Source organism: Salmo salar, chromosome ssa07 (assembly GCF_905237065.1).
Source record: "Salmo salar chromosome ssa07, Ssal_v3.1, whole genome shotgun sequence".
Lineage (NCBI taxonomy): Eukaryota > Metazoa > Chordata > Actinopteri > Salmoniformes > Salmonidae > Salmo > Salmo salar.
In genome coordinates, this window is record NC_059448.1 from 55,328,889 (window position 1) to 55,341,769 (window position 12,881).

Genomic DNA, 12,881 nt, shown 5'->3' on the forward strand with positions numbered 1-12,881 from the left:
GTGGCAGGTGAGAGCGAGAGGGTGGCAGGTGAGAGCGAGAGGGTGGCAGGTTAGAGGGACAGGGTGGCAGGTTAGAGGGACAGGGTGGCAGGTTAGAGGGACAGCGTGGCAGGTGAGAGCGAGAGGGTGGCAGGTTAGAGTGACAGGGTGGCAGGATAGAGGGACAGGGTGGCAGGTTAGAGGGACAGGGTGGCAGGTTAGAGGGACAGGGTGGCAGGTGAGAGGGCAGGGTGGCAGGTTAGAGGGACAGGGTGGCAGGTGAGAGCGAGAGGTTGGCAGGTTAGAGGGACAGGGTGGCAGGTGAGAGTGAGAGGGTGGCAGGTGAGAGCGTTGTGAATCAAGACATACTCCATGACAAGTTCTCCCAACCCCCCCCCCACAAAATAAAGTGACATTTTTCTTATTTTTTTTATGGAAGCACGTATTTTCAAAGTATCTAAATATAGCAACATGTAAATCTCCCTGATTATGAATACGTATTTACTAAATGTTGTGGCTGCTACTTTTAGAACCACCATTCAAGAGTCCTTTTATTGCCATTATTTAAGTACAACAAAACTGAAGTAATGGGAATTCAAAGTGATGCACAGCTAAGCTACTTCAGGGGTGGTCACCACATCTACCGTTCAAAGCAACGTTTGTATGGAAGAGGAGAAGAGCAGGGTTAGTCTGTTGTCGAAACCACTAAGGTTAGTCTTTAAAGTATATTATATGATTCCAGGATGCTACAGAGAGCTAACGCCTATGAAGCTGGCTTCTGTCGGGTGTTTTGGTGTGGGGGAGGGGGGGGGGAGGGGTGGGTGGGTGGTGCTCAGATGGAAGGCAAGCCTCGCTCTGGGCCGGGCCTCACAGGACGGATGGTATTGGGGAGCGGGAGCGCCTCAGCGGGCACGGTGAACCGTAGGGTGAGGTCACTGGAGACAGCCTCAGGGCGTTACCAGCCAAGCCCGCTATGTTGCTTAAGCTTGGGGACTTCTCACAGCCTTCGGAAGAGCGGGCGAGGGCACAGCAACGGGACATGAACACACACCGGCACGCGTGTATTCCAAGTCCAAGCCAGCCACGTGAATGAAACAAGACAGGAGACAGGAGTGAGACAGACAGCAGTACATACATATGGTGATTCATGCACTTATGTAGTTTCTCATGACACAGGTTAGACGGCAAATGTCCATTTAATTGAAAATGTTGACAGAACTTTGCTTTAATTACTGCTTTTGAAGTTATGCCAATATGAATGTCTCATATAATGGCATCATTACTACGTTTTGTCACACACAATTTATTCAAGCAATAATCTCCTACAGATGTGTTCATATTTCAATTGCTAATTAAAGAGTTTTTATATATATATATATATATATATATATATACACTGCTCAAAAGAATAAAGGGAACACTTAAACAACACAATGTAACTCCAAGTCAATCACACTTCTGTGAAATCAAACTGTCCACTTAGGAAGCAACACTGATTGACAATAAATTTCACATGCTGTTGTGCAAATGGAATAGACAACAGGTGGAAATTCGAGGCAATTAGCAAGACACCCCCAATAAAGGAGTGGTTCTGCAGGTGGGGACCACAGACCACTTCTCAGTTCCTATGCTTCCTGGCTGATGTTTTGGTCACTTTTGAATGCTGGCGGTGCTTTCACTCTAGTGGTAGCATGAGACGGAGTCTACAACCCACACAAGTGGCTCAGGTAGTGCAGCTCATCCAGGATGGCACATCAATGCCAGCTGTGGCAAGAAGGTTTGCTGTGTCTGTCAGCGTAGTGTCCAGAGCATGGAGGCGCTACCAGGAGACAGGTCAGTACATCAGGAGACGTGGAGGAGGCCGTAGGAGGGCAACAACCCAGCAGCAGGACCGCTACCTCCGCCTTTGTGCAAGGAGGAGCAGGAGAAGCACTGCCAGAGCCCTGCAAAATGACCTCCAGCAGGCCACAAATGTGCATGTGTCTGCTCAAACGGTCAGAAACAGACTCCATGAGGGTGGTATGAGGGCCCGATGTCCACAGGTGGGGGTTGTGCTTACAGCCCAAAACCGTGCAGGACGTTTGGCATTTGCCAGAGAACACCAAGATTGGCAAATTCACCACTGGCGCCCTGTGCTCTTCACAGATGAAAGCAGGTTCACACTGAGCACGTGACAGACGTGACAGAGTCTGGAGACGCCGTGGAGAACGTTCTGCTGCCTGCAACATCCTCCAGCATGACCGGTTTGGCGGTGGGTCAGTCATGGTGTGGGGTGGTATTTCTTTGGGGGGCCGCACAGCCCTCCATGTGCTCGCCAGAGGTAGCCTGACTGCCATTAGGTACAGAGATGAGATCCTCAGACCCCTTGTGAGACCATATGCTGGTGCGGTTGGCCCTGGGTTCCTCCTAATGCAAGACAATGCTAGACCTCATGTGGCTGGAGTGTGTCAGCAGTTCCTGCAAGAGGAAGGCATTGATGCTATGGACTGGCCCGCCCGTTCCCCAGACCTGAATCCAATTGAGCACATCTTGGACATCATGTCTTGCTCCATCCACCAACGCCACGTTGCACCACAGACTGTCCAGGAGTTGGCGGATGCTTTAGTCCAGGTCTGGGAGGAGATCCCTTAGGAGACCATCCGCCACCTCATCAGGAGCATGCCCAGGCATTGTAGGGAGGTCATACAGGCACGTGGAGGCCACACACACTACTGAGCCTCATTTTGACTTGTTTTAAGGACATTACATCAAAGTTGGATCAGCCTGTAGTGTGGTTTTCCACTTTAATTTTGAGTGTGACTCCAAATCCAGACCTCCATGGGTAGATAAATTGGATTTCCATTGATTATTTTTGTGTGATTTTGTTGTCAGCACATTCAACTATGTAAAGAAAAAAGTATTTAATAAGATTATTTCATTCATTCAGATCTAGGATGTGTTGTTTAAGTGTTCCCTTTATTTTTTTGAGCAGTATATATATATATATATCAGGCTAAAGACTGCTTTTCATTCAGGAGCTCTAGCATTTGTGCTGATGTTTACAAAGTCTCTGAAATAAAGCCAGCATCAAAAACACAGGGCGTGAAAATGTAAAATAACTATGTTTAAATGTACAATAACTGTGTTTAAATGTAAAATAACTGTGTTTAAATGTACAATAACAGTGTTTAAATGTAAAATAACTGTGTTTAAATGTAAAATAACTGTGTTTAAATGTAAAGCAAGATGATGAGGAGTATGATGATTGTGGAAATGACGGTGATGATAATGGGAAAGAGAACGGCGCTGACGAGCCTGTAATAATGACTGTAACGACAGACAGTAATCAGGGAAATATCACACTATCCTTAAATGGCCTGATCAGCAGGTGGTGCACACCAACTAAATGTACATTAATTTATATCAGCAGTCCTTTTTAAATGTCCAGACACCAGTGAGAAACAAACAAACGGCAAACCAGCCAGACCATTAACAGAGCTGGCCAATCAGCTGGCACAAAGACAGAGGGAGAGGAAGAAAGACAAGCTAATGGGATTGCAGCATCATTACCATACTGCAGACGGATCCGTTTGTTTCAGCGTTTACTCAAAAGGGACGGCGCGCAAATGAGGCCGCTTCAGAACCAGCCAAGCTGGCAGAACAAAGGGCAGCTTCAGCTTGTGCCGACAGGTAGTGCTGGGGACTAGAAAGGACCTCATGTTTTATGCATTAACCGCTGCACTGCTGCGACCGCCACCGCCGGCTGTGGAGGCTGAGACGAGGGCACAGCTGGACGCTCGCCTCGTGGCACCCAACTGTTCCGTGGGCCATGATGATGCAGAGTCGCCCTGTGGTGGGCATGGGTCCAGGTGGTGGGAGGCCCAGGGTTGTCTCATGCCTGGCAGATTGCCTCAAGACCCAGGTGGGCTGAGCATGGCACAGCACTGTCCCGGTCAACACGTGGGGGGCTGTGAGGTTTATGAGTTGGTACCCCAGAGAGATTTACTGACTGGCTTTGTGTATGTCTCCATGTAATGGATGGTTGAGTTAAACAGGAGCACTAACTGTGCAGACATCAGAGCTGCTCTAAGTCAATATCAAATCAATGAATCAACCATAACCATTTGAACCATAGAATGAATCATAATAAGAAAAGACTCCTGCAACAGTTAAAAGTATCCTATAGTAATAATGCTATAATTAACATTAACCCCAAATGACAGTTATAACCATGTCCTTCTACAATTACACACAGAGGAGTGGGTTGATTGCCAGGCCATACAGCAGACCCAGTGTAAGCATGAGATTTAGATTGCCTTCTGGAGAGGCAGTTCACTTCTGTTAAGAGGCAATTAGCAAAAGCGTAACGGAGTTCCATATTACAGTGTAGAATAGATTAACACAGAATCAACTGCTCAAGATGACAGAGATAAAGCTTGGGAATTAAGATAGTGAAGTACGATTTAGGCCTAAACGTTCATTAGACCCAAAATTTAATTTCTCATTCCAACAAAATGGTTCTTTTGAAGACACTATACAGTATGGTAGTGACTTCTAACTCAACACAGGCATCACCTGTACAAACAGCAGGTCATTCTAACTCAACACGGGCATCACCTGTACAAACAGCAGGTCATTCTAACTCAACACGGGCATCACCTGTACAAACAGCAGGTCATTCTAACTCAACACAGTCATTACCTGTACAAACAGCAGGTCATTCTAACTCAACACAGGCATCACCTGTACAAACAGCAGGTCATTCTACCTCAACACAGTCATTACCTGTACAAACAGCAGGTCATTCTAACTCAACACAGGCATCACCTGTACAAACAGCAGGTCATTCTAACACAACACAGGCATCACCTGTACAAACAGCAGGTCATTCTAACTCAACACAGGCATCACCTGCACAAACAGCAGGTCATTCTAACTCAACACAGTCATTACCTGTACAAACAGCAGGTCATTCTAACTCAACACAGGCATCACCTGTACAAACAGCAGGTCATTCTAACTCAACACGGGCATCACCTGTACAAACAGCAGGTCATTCTAACTCAACACAGGCATCACCTGTACAAACAGCAGGTCATTCTAACTCAACACAGTCATTACCTGTACAAACAGCAGGTCATTCTAACTCAACACAGTCATTACCTGTACAAACAGCAGGTCATTCTAACTCAACACAGGCATCACCTGTACAAACAGCAGGTCATTCTAACTCAACACAGGCATCACCTGTACAAACAGCAGGTCATTCTAACTCAACACAGGCATCACCTGTACAAACAGCAGGTCATTCTAACTCAACACAGGCATCACCTGTACAAACAGCAGGTCATTCTAACTCAACACAGGCACCTGTATAAACAGCAGGTCATTCTAACTCAACACGGGCATCACCTGTACAAACAGCAGGTCATTCTAACTCAACACAGGCATCACCTGTACAAATAGCAGGTCATTCTAACTCAACACAGGCATCACCTGTACAAACAGCAGGTCATTCTAACTCAACACAGGCATCACCTGTACAAACAGCAGGTCATTCTAACTCAACACAGGCACCTGTATAAACAGCAGGTCATTCTAACTCAACACGGGCATCACCTGTACAAACAGCAGGTCATTCTAACTCAACACAGGCATCACCTGTACAAACAGCAGGTCATTCTAACTCAACACAGTCATTACCTATACAAACAGCAGGTCATTCTAACTCAACACAGGCATCACCTGTACAAACAGCAGGTCATTCTAACTCAACACAGGCATCACCTGTACAAACAGCAGGTCATTCTACCTCAACACGGACATCACCTATACAAACAGCAGGTCATTCTAACTCAACACGGGCATCACCTGTACAAACAGCAGATCATTTTAACTCAATACGGGAATCACCTGTACAAACAGCAGGTCATTCTAACTCAACACGGGCATCACCTGTACAAACAGCAGGTCATTCTAACTCAACACGGGCATCACCTGTACAAACAGCAGATCATTTTAACTCAATACGGGAATCACCTGTACAAACAGCAGGTCATTCTAACTCAACACGGGCATCACCTGTACAAACAGCAGGTCATTCTAACTCAACACGGGCATCACCTGTACAAACAGCAGGTCATTCTAACTCAACACGGGCATCACCTGTACAAACAGCAGGTCATTCTAACTCAACACAGGCATCACCTGTACAAACAGCAGGTCATTCTAACTCAACACAGGCATCACCTGTACAAACAGCAGGTCATTCTAACTCAACACAGGCAGCACCTGTACAAACAGCAGGTCATTCTAACTCAACACAGACATCACCTGTACAAACAGCAGGTCATTCTAACTCAACACAGGCATCACCTGTACAAACAGCAGGTCATTCTAACTCAACACAGGTATCACCTGTACAAACAGCAGGTCATTCTAACTCAACACAGGCATCACCTGTACAAACAGCAGGTCATTCTAACTCAACACAGGCATCACCTGTACAAACAGCAGGTCATTCTACCTCAACACAGGCATCACCTGTACAAACAGCAGGTCATTCTAACTCAACACAGGCATCACCTGTACAAACAGCAGGTCATTCTAACTCAACACAGGCATCACCTGTACAAACAGCAGGTCATTCTAGCTCAACACAGGCAGCACCTGTACAAACAGCAGGTCATTCTAACTCAACACAGGCATCACCTGTACAAACAGCAGGTCATTCTAACTCCACAGAGGCATCACCTGTACAAACAGCAGGTCATTCTAACTCAACACGGGCATCACCTGTAAGAACAGCAGGTCATTCTAACTCAACACAGGCATCACCTGTACAAACAGCAGGTCATTCTAACTCAACACAGGCATCACCTGTACAAACAGCAGGTCTTTCTAACTCAACACAGGAACCTGTATAAACAGCAGGTCATTCTAACTCAACACAGTCATTACCTGTACAAACAGCAGGTCATTCTAACTCAACACTGGGCATCACCTGTACAAACAGCAGGTCATTCTAACTCAACACAGGCATCACCTGTACAAACAGCAGGTCATTCTACCTCAACACAGGCATCACCTGTACAAACAGCAGGTCATTCTAACTCAACACAGGCACCTGTATAAACAGCAGGTCATTCTATCTCAACACGGGCATCACCTGTACAAACAGCAGGTCATTCTAAATCAACACAGGCATCACCTGTACAAACAGCAGGTCATTCTAACTCAACACAGTCATTACCTGTACAAACAGCAGGTCATTCTAACTCAACACAGGCAGCACCTGTACAAACAGCAGGTCATTCTAACTCAACACAGGCATCACCTGTACAAACAGCAGGTCATTCTACCTCAACACGGGCATCACCTGTACAAACAGCAGGTCATTCTAACTCAACACGGGCATCACCTGTACAAACAGCAGATCATTCTAACTCAACACAGGCATCACCTGTACAAACAGCAGGTCATTCTAACTCAACACAGGCATCACCTGTACAAACAGCAGGTCATTCTAACTCAACACGGGCATCACCTGTACAAACAGCAGGTCATTCTAACTCAACACAGGCATCACCTGTACAAACAGCAGGTCATTCTAACTCAACACAGACATCACCTGTACAAACAGCAGGTCATTCTAACTCAACACAGGCATCACCTGTACAAACAGCAGGTCATTCTAACTCAACACAGGCATCACCTGTACAAACAGCAGGTCATTCTAACTCAACACAAGCATCACCTGTACAAACAGCAGGTCATTCTAACTCAACACAGGCATCACCTGTACAAACAGCAGGTCATTCTAACTCAACACAGGCATCACCTGTACAAACAGCAGGTCATTCTAACTCAACACAGGCATCACCTGTACAAACAGCAGGTCATTCTAACTCAACACAGGCATCACCTGTACAAACAGCAGGTCATTCTAACTCAACACAGGCATCACCTGTACAAACAGCAGGTCATTCTAGCTCAACACAGGCAGCACCTGTACAAACAGCAGGTCATTCTAACTCAACACAGGCATCACCTGTACAAACAGCAGGTCATTCTAACTCCACACGGGCATCACCTGTACAAACAGCAGGTCATTCTAACTCAACACGGGCATCACCTGTACAAACAGCAGGTCATTCTAACTCAACACGGGCATCACCTGTACAAACAGCAGGTCATTCTAACTCAACACAGGCATCACCTGTACAAACAGCAGGTCATTCTAACTCAACACAGGCATCACCTGTACAAACAGCAGGTCATTCTAACTCAACACAGGCACCTGTATAAACAGCAGGTCATTCTACCTCAACACGGGCATCACCTGTACAAACAGCAGGTCATTCTAACTCAACACAGGCATCACCTGTACAAACAGCAGGTCATTCTACCTCAACACAGGCATCACCTGTACAAACAGCAGGTCATTCTAACTCAACACAGGCACCTGTATAAACAGCAGGTCATTCTATCTCAACACGGGCATCACCTGTACAAACAGCAGGTCATTCTAAATCAACACAGGCATCACCTGTACAAACAGCAGGTCATTCTAACTCAACACAGTCATTATCTGTACAAACAGCAGGTCATTCTAACTCAACACAGGCATCACCTGTACAAACAGCAGGTCATTCGAACTCAACACAGTCATTACCTGTACAAACAGCAGGTCATTCTAACTCAACACAGGCAGCACCTGTACAAACAGCAGGTCATTCTAACTCAACACAGGCATCACCTGTACAAACAGCAGGTCATTCTAACTCAACACAGGCATCACCTGTACAAACAGCAGGTCATTCTACCTCAACACGGGCATCACCTGTACAAACAGCAGGTCATTCTAACTCAACACGGGCATCACCTGTACAAACAGCAGATCATTCTAACTCAACACAGGCATCACCTGTACAAACAGCAGGTCATTCTAACTCAACACAGGCATCACCTGTACAAACAGCAGGTCATTCTAACACAACACGGGCATCACCTGTACAAACAGCAGGTCATTCTAACTCAACACAGGCATCACCTGTACAAACAGCAGGTCATTCTAACTCAACACAGTCATTACCTGTACAAACAGCAGGTCATTCTAACTCAACACAGGCAGCACCTGTACAAACAGCATGTCATTCTAACTCAACACAGGCATCACCTGTACAAACAGCAGGTCATTCTAACTCAACACAGGCATCACCTGTACAAACAGCAGGTCATTCTAACTCAACACGGGCATCACCTGTACAAACAGCAGGTCATTCTAACTCAACACGGGCATCACCTGTACAAACAGCAGATCATTCTAACTCAACACGGGCATCACCTGTACAAACAGCAGGTCATTCTAACTCAACACAGGCATCACCTGTACAAACAGCAGGTCATTCTAACTCAACACGGGCATCACCTGTACAAACAGCAGGTCATTCTGACTCAACACGGGCATCACCTGTACAAACAGCAGGTCATTCTAACTCAACACGGGCATCACCTGTACAAACAGCAGGTCATTCTAACTCAACACAGGCATCACCTGTACAAACAGCAGGTCATTCTAACTCAACACAGGCATCACCTGTACAAACAGCAGGTCATTCTAACTCAACACAGGCAGCACCTGTACAAACAGCACGTCATTCTAACTCAACACAGACATCACCTGTACAATCAGCAGGTCATTCTAACTCAACACAGGCATCACCTGTACAAACAGCAGGTCATTCTACCTCAACACAGGCATCACCTGTACAAACAGCAGGTCATTCTAACTCAACACGGGCATCACCTGTACAAACAGCAGGTCATTCTAACTCAACACAGGCATCACCTGTACAAACAGCAGGTCATTCTAACTCAACACAGGCATCACCTGTACAAACAGCAGGTCATTCTAACTCAACACAGGCATCACCTGTACAAACAGCAGGTCATTCTAGCTCAACACAGGCAGCACCTGTACAAACAGCAGGTCATTCTAACTCAACACAGGCATCACCTGTACAAACAGCAGGTCATTCTAACTCCACACAGGCATCACCTGTACAAACAGCAGGTCATTCTAACTCAACACGGGCATCACCTGTACAAACAGCAGGTCATTCTAACTCAACACAGGCATCACCTGTACAAACAGCAGGTCATTCTAACTCAACACAGGCATCACCTGTACAAACAGCAGGTCTTTCTAACTCAACACAGGCACCTGTATAAACAGCAGGTCATTCTAACTCAACACGGGCATCACCTGTACAAACAGCAGGTCATTCTAACTCAACACAGGCATTACCTGTACAAACAGCAGGTCATTCTAACTCAACACAGTCATACAAACAGCAGGTCATTCTAACTCAACACAGGCATCACCTGTACAAGCAGCAGGTCATTCTAACTCAACACGGGCATCACCTGTACAAGCAGCAGGTCATTCTAACTCAACACGGGCATCACCTGTACAAACAGCAGGTCATTCTAACTCAACACGGGCATCACCTGTACAAACAGCAGGTCATTCTAACTCAACACAGGCATCACCTGTAAAAACAGCAGGTCATTCTAACTCAACACAGGCATCACCTGTACAAACTGCAGGTCATTCTAACTCAACACAGACATCACCTGTACAAACAGCAGGTCATTCTAACTCAACACAGGCATCACCTGTACAAACAGCAGGTCATTCTAACTCAACACAGGCATCACCTGTACAAACAGCAGGTAATTCTAACTCAACACAGTCATCACCTGTTCAAACAGCAGGTCATTCTAACTCAACACAGGCATCACCTGTACAAACAGCAGGTCATTCTAACTCAACACAGGCATCACCTGTACAAACAGCAGGTCATTCTAACTCAACACAGGCATCACCTGTACAAACAGCAGGTCATTCTAACTCCACACAGGCATCACCTGTACAAACAGCAGGTCATTCTAACTCAACACAGGCACCTGTACAAACAGCAGGTCATTCTAACTCAACACAGGCACCTGTACAAACAGCAGGTCATTCTAACTCAACACAGTCATTACCTGTACAAACAGCAGGTCATTCTAACTCCACACAGGCATCACCTGTACAAACAGCAGGTCATTCTAACTCAACACAGGCATCACCTGTACAAACAGCAGGTCATTCTAACTCAACACAGGCATCACCTGTACAAACAGCAGGTCATTCTAACTCAACACGGGCATCACCTGTACAAACAGCAGGTCATTCTAACTCAACACAGTCATCACCTGTTCAAACAGCAGGTCATTCTAACTCAACACAGGCATCACCTGTACAAACAGCAGGTCATTCTAACTCAACACAGGCATCACCTGTACAAACAGCAGGTCATTCTAACTCAACACAGGCATCACCTGTACAAACAGCAGGTCATGACCTCATAAACAACCTTGATTCTATTTCTATTGTTTCTATTTGTCTAGTGTTTAGTACTGTTCTGTGTTGTGTTCTTTAGCCTACATTTCAGTGACGACATTTAGCATGCCTTTCAAAGATAGAAGGCTTGTCGTGCACTTTGTCTGCTCTGTCTGGTGCTGCAGACGGATACTACCTTCCTGATGACCTTTAGGGCACAGTGGTGGGAAGACTGGGTCGCCACACAACATGACCTTTCCACAGACACACTACAGGACTGCGCCACTGCAACATCCCCCTATAGCCTCAGGCTGGATTACATTAGTTGACGAAGGCCTCTCTGTCTTCCTCCCCTTTCCTGGGAGGAATTCAACATGTGGGCAGATGCAGGAAGGAGACTTTTCGTGGATCATCAGATTATTGTCCATATCCCAAGGGGTGAGTAGTGTCAACTGATTGCAGCAGTAGGTCTCCCTTATCACACAAGCTAGACTAGTGGATTAGGTTTGGTGGCGGGATTTAGTGACCAATACCACAAATTAAGCCCCACAGCCTTGAATGAGCAATGACAGAAACGCCTAAATGATTTAGTTATGAATCACCATTAATGAATGATGATTTATGAATTCCCAATAATGATGTAAGAATGAATAATGGATAATGGACATTGACATTTGCCATGCCTTTCAAAACCAAACAAAAGCCATGAAAATAGACACGTCCATGATGACGGGTGCTGGTGCACATGCATAAAGATCCTGATCCAGAGGGGTGGTGCAGTACCTGTCTTCCTGACCCCACCGTCGGCAGGGCAGGTGTAGTCACTGGCAGCCAGCAGGAAGCACGTCCCCCCACTCCTCCGCTCCTGCTCTGGGGTGCTGGACCTGCGCATGGGGACCCTCTCCTCTGTGCTGGGGGACATGGTGAGATCACTGCCTCCACTGCCGTCCCCTGACAGCACTGGTGACCGCAGGGAGAGAGGAGGAGGGGGAGGAGGTGGGGTTAAGGGCGGTAGGGCGGAAGAGGGGGCGAGAAAAGGCAGGTCAAGGGATCGAATCAGGACACATCAAACAACCTCCCACATCAAGAGCGCTCGCCAAATGCCACGAGGACCAGGTGCGCTGGGGGACAAGGGTCAAAGGGTGAAATAGACAGGACCCCAATCGATGGTGTCAGCCACCTAGTGCCTGTCTATTAAAGAGCTTGCCAATGTCAAATTAAAACAGGCTGAAATTTAGCATTTATCACATCTTATAATGAAAAAGCTTAATAAGAATTCATCTATTGAAAAAATTCCACTTTGAATTCAGCATATCATTTTATTGCACACAGCATGTTAAAAATAAATAGCCAATGCTATTGTCTGCATTTCAAATTACTCCCCGCCCCCCAAAAAAGAAAATCATGCTGGCTTCTCAACAGATTTAATCTGTGTTTGAATAGATTTATTAAAGCATGGCTAGTTCTGAACTTATTAAATGTTAATATTTCACATCTAATAAAGCAACATATTGCAAAGAAACCAGAGCATGTG

General features: G+C 46.1%; 1 protein-coding gene across 2 annotated transcripts in view; it reads right to left on the minus strand.

The window, feature by feature from the left end:
* LOC106576495 (potassium voltage-gated channel subfamily C member 2) overlaps positions 1–12,881 on the minus strand; it is an 86,959-nt gene that overhangs the window by 4,993 nt on the left and 69,085 nt on the right. The window contains exons 3-4 of one of the 2 annotated variants that reach the window (XM_045722298.1): positions 12,131–12,307; positions 793–983 (exon numbers count right to left, since the gene is read on the minus strand). In XM_045722298.1, coding sequence (XP_045578254.1) covers positions 847–983; positions 12,131–12,307 — 314 coding nt within the window. In that variant the 3' untranslated portion in view covers positions 793–846. Of the gene's footprint in view, positions 1–792; positions 984–12,130; positions 12,308–12,881 lie in introns of those variants that run through there. The other variant, XM_045722299.1, reaches the window with a different exon arrangement.